Genomic DNA, 3574 nt, shown 5'->3' on the forward strand with positions numbered 1-3574 from the left:
CACTGTTACACTGATTTTGTGAACCTTCTCTTGTACAAGAGGATGAAAGAGGACCTACCCCATAGAGGGAAGGAATTCTCTCACCTTCCTAAACTAGCATTTTCTTATATCTTGGGCACCTCCTAACAAAGACTGGTAATTGTGCATAGGAACAAACACAAATCATCAATAGTTCGTTGGATTCACCCTCATTGAAAATTTTGCATTGCACTTACCGTTTCACCAATACAGAAGTGAAGGAGATCATATTTTTGATAAGCAATGAAGGAGAGATCATATTGTGTGCGACAGTCTTGAAAAAAAAATCCCAGAAGCAAGATTTCTTATCATAGTTAAAGTAGTCAAAAATATGTTTCCATCAAAATATGCTGCCTAAGCAGAAGACATAGATCTTGTTAATTACAAAAGAAATTTCAAACTTACAGCTCGCAAAAACATTGCCTAATCATCGAGTTTGTATAATCAGTCATGGTCATCAATGTGTATAATCAAATGATAACTTGAGTCTTAGATCCTCACTTCTGTAACAAAAAATGGCCAGAATTTTCAGGAATACCATTCTCAATCAGTGAAGCTGTGGCTTACAGGACTGGTTACCCACTTGATTTATTTCACGGAACTACCCCACTTTTGGATCCTGCATCAAGAGCTGTTCGGTTTATTTTGCTACGAAATGATACCTTGAATCAACATAGCTCTCAACACCCCAAAGGAAGGATCCAAAAGTTACAGCCTCTAGTACCAGATTGGTCAAGCCCGCAAAGCTGATCCTGATAGCTTCATCATTGAATGATTGATCCATGCCCCCCAAGAACTCGGGCCTTCCAAATAATGCGTCAGTATGTTTCTCAACTATAGAGACAGCTTCCTTGGACCTTATAGTAGCATACCTCTGAAGGGTTTCAGTATCAAATGACATAACATAGGATCGTAACCGATAGGGTTTTATCCCATAACCAAAACCTTCATGGCTAAAGCTTGCATTTGCAGCTTGTTGATCACTCTCTACCATGGATGAACCTTGAGACAATGGCAAAATTTCACTCTGTCTCCGAGTCCAGGTGCTGGGTCTTGACTCATCGGTCATTTCTTGCTGAAGAGCATTGTTCTCTTTATCCATATCAAAAGCAAGAGTCTTCATTGTTTTTTCGAGCTGGAACCTCTGATCCACCCTTTTAAGAAAGTAGCCATACATAATGGACGCCATGTAGACTTGTCCTACTCTGAGTTTGCTTATTTGAGCAATAGAACTTGAATCAGTGGCTCGGTTACCCAGGATAAGAGCCAGATGATTCTTGATCATTTCATAGGCTTCAGGAGAATGAACCTTTTCAAGCTTCTCATCTTGAGGGGGCCATGTATCAACTTTACCAGTAGGATCTGATGATTGCAATAAAGCCGGTATCAATGTCACATTTGCATCCATGAACTTCTGCACGACCAAGGTGTACAGAATCTCCTCCAATGCCTTTCTTCTCTCATTAGCCTTTACTTCCGCGATTCTCCTAAAGTTAGTAACGAAAATTATCATCATAATTTGAAACACCATGGTGAAAGCTACAAAGGTATACTGTTTTAATTGGACTGGTTGGAAAACAATGTTAGAAGCTAACCTGTACAAAACAAGGTCTGTGCCAGTCGTAGCAGGTTTTTCCTTCTGCACTGCTGCATCTCGATCAGTTTGCAGCATTTCGAGCTGTTTATCAACAGCTGCTGGAAGAAGGTGAGGGTGGTTCCTCAATATCTGTGCTAGAAACTGCCCTGTTGGTGATTCCAATTGAAGGGGAGCGATTGGGGATGACGATGAAGATGGATCCATGGACGCTCTGGAAGACATGCTCCTCCCAACTTTGTAAGCCAACTGCCTTTCCCCATTCCTAAGTACTAAATTCAATGGGCAGTGCTGTATCATCCAACGCAAAAGCGAACGAGCCGCTGTAAGACCATAATTTTGTGCCCAAGCACAAACAAACTAGCAATTGCCCATAATTATAATTTGTAAGATGCATAAAACAAACAATCAACTTCTACAGATATCATAGAATCTTCTCCACAAACCAATCTAATAATGGTTCCGTGAAGAGCATATATTTTCCACAGGCGACTAAACTATCGTCAATCACGAGTCCGATGCAAATAAGATAAAGCAATAAGAGTAGGGGTTTCTGTTACACATTATATATCAAAATTTGTCAATCAACTTGATTTTTTCTAGAAAGAGAAAAGTAAGAAGGAAATGAAAAGGTATGAAAGAAGAGATTCATAGCTGAAATCACCTAGCACGAACTTGATAAAAAATCAAAAAATCAAAAGACCAACAAAGAATCAAAGAGTACAATTACGAGGAAAAACTTCTAATCTCCCAATCCCGAAAACAAAAGTAGGATCTCCCATACCTTGAGAAACCCATTGGGCACGCTGAATTTCGCCGTTTTCGCCCCAAAATTACTCGGTCTCGCGACTAAATTACACCTTCTAGCAACATCAGCGCCGGATCCAAACACCCTTTGCCCGCCGAGAACGGCAACCGCGTCCATGTTACCTGCATTCCAGAAACCTCCCATCAAAGCCACACCCTCTAAAACTACAAAAAAAAAGATCAACCCCAAAAAGCAAAACCTACCCGAAAACCCCAAGCCCCTTCCAAAAACTCTTACCCCAAAACCTTCCCCATCCCAAAACCTAAACGATAAATTAAACCCTAAACCCTAATCCACTGAACCCATATATTCCATCACTCAAAAACCCACTCACCTCTGCTCTAAATGGGGATGAAAAAAGCCATTCCCAACATCTAGAAACCCTAACCCTAACCCTAGAAGGCGATAATTTCAATTCCTAATTAACAAACCTTACTTGATTCTACGAATACGATCGATCTTCTGAAACAGAAAGAGAGGCAACAATACCGATGGATTCTGAAACCCGAAAACTTCGAAATCGAGAAGCGTATCCAACGAGACAGGGAAGAAGGATCGAGCAGAACACAGAGAAGGAAGAAGAGAGACGGAGAGATGGTAGTTGGGGGAAAGGGGAAGCGTGGAAGACTCGGAAAGAGACCGAGACGAGTAGGGACAAAACGGGGATGTCGCTCTCTTTGTTACTTGCGTGCCTCACTTTGCCAATTGCCAACTACCATGACTCGGAATCGGAACTCGGAGAATGACTATCCGAAACGATACGAATCGGAATCCATATCAAAGTCGAAGAAGGTTCTCAACGTGGAGTAGGTCGACTCGGCCTGGCCCTACCCGGGCTTAACTTGTATTGATCAATGTCAGAAATCCCATTCTGAGGAAAATCTGAACATGGGAAAACATCGCAATATTGTGAAAATTTTGGTTTTCTCAGGAACGTCTTAGGTAAGGAAAATATAAGCGTGTATTAAAAATACAAGGGGAATTTGTTACGTGTTGTGCTGTGGGAAGCGGTTACCAAACGAAACTCCACTGCACAGGAAAATGTTTCTCCGAGGGTTACGAAAAAAATTTCACATGAAACAGTGAGTTTCATGTGGAACTCGCAGCCCACCTATGGGAATTCTGCTAGGGGCGTTTGTTTTACCCTACTATGT

At 41.4% G+C, this 3574-nt stretch overlaps 1 protein-coding gene across 1 annotated transcript; it reads right to left on the reverse strand.

Annotated features, from left to right (window-relative positions):
• Nucleotides 1–293: 293 nt before the first annotated feature.
• On the reverse strand, nt 294–2643 carry LOC149846620 (UV-B-induced protein At3g17800, chloroplastic-like). The gene is made up of 4 exons (XM_089996457.1): nt 2624–2643; nt 2397–2542; nt 1614–1972; nt 294–1505 (listed from the first exon to the last, which is right to left on the reverse strand). The coding sequence occupies exons 2-4, from the start codon at nt 2535–2537 to the stop codon at nt 659–661; spliced, it is 1347 nt and encodes a 448-aa protein (XP_089852583.1). The 5' UTR covers nt 2538–2542; nt 2624–2643; the 3' UTR covers nt 294–658.
• Between the last annotated feature and the right edge of the window lie 931 nt (nt 2644–3574).

The sequence above is a fragment of the Nuphar pumila genome, chromosome 2 (genome assembly GCF_984573655.1).
Source record: "Nuphar pumila chromosome 2, dmNupPumi1.hap1.1, whole genome shotgun sequence".
Lineage (NCBI taxonomy): Eukaryota > Viridiplantae > Streptophyta > Magnoliopsida > Nymphaeales > Nymphaeaceae > Nuphar > Nuphar pumila.

Coding starts and splice junctions, on each gene's coding strand:
- LOC149846620 (XM_089996457.1), bottom strand. CDS start 2,537: ATGGACGCGGTTGCCGTTCTCGGCGGGCAAAGGGTGTTTGGATCCGGC. Junction 1,973..2,396: donor TGCCCAATGGGTTTCTCAAG/GTATGGGAGATC, acceptor GGCAATTGCTAG/TTTGTTTGTGCTTGGGCACA. Junction 1,506..1,613: donor ACAGACCTTGTTTTGTACAG/GTTAGCTTCTAA, acceptor TACTAACTTTAG/GAGAATCGCGGAAGTAAAGG.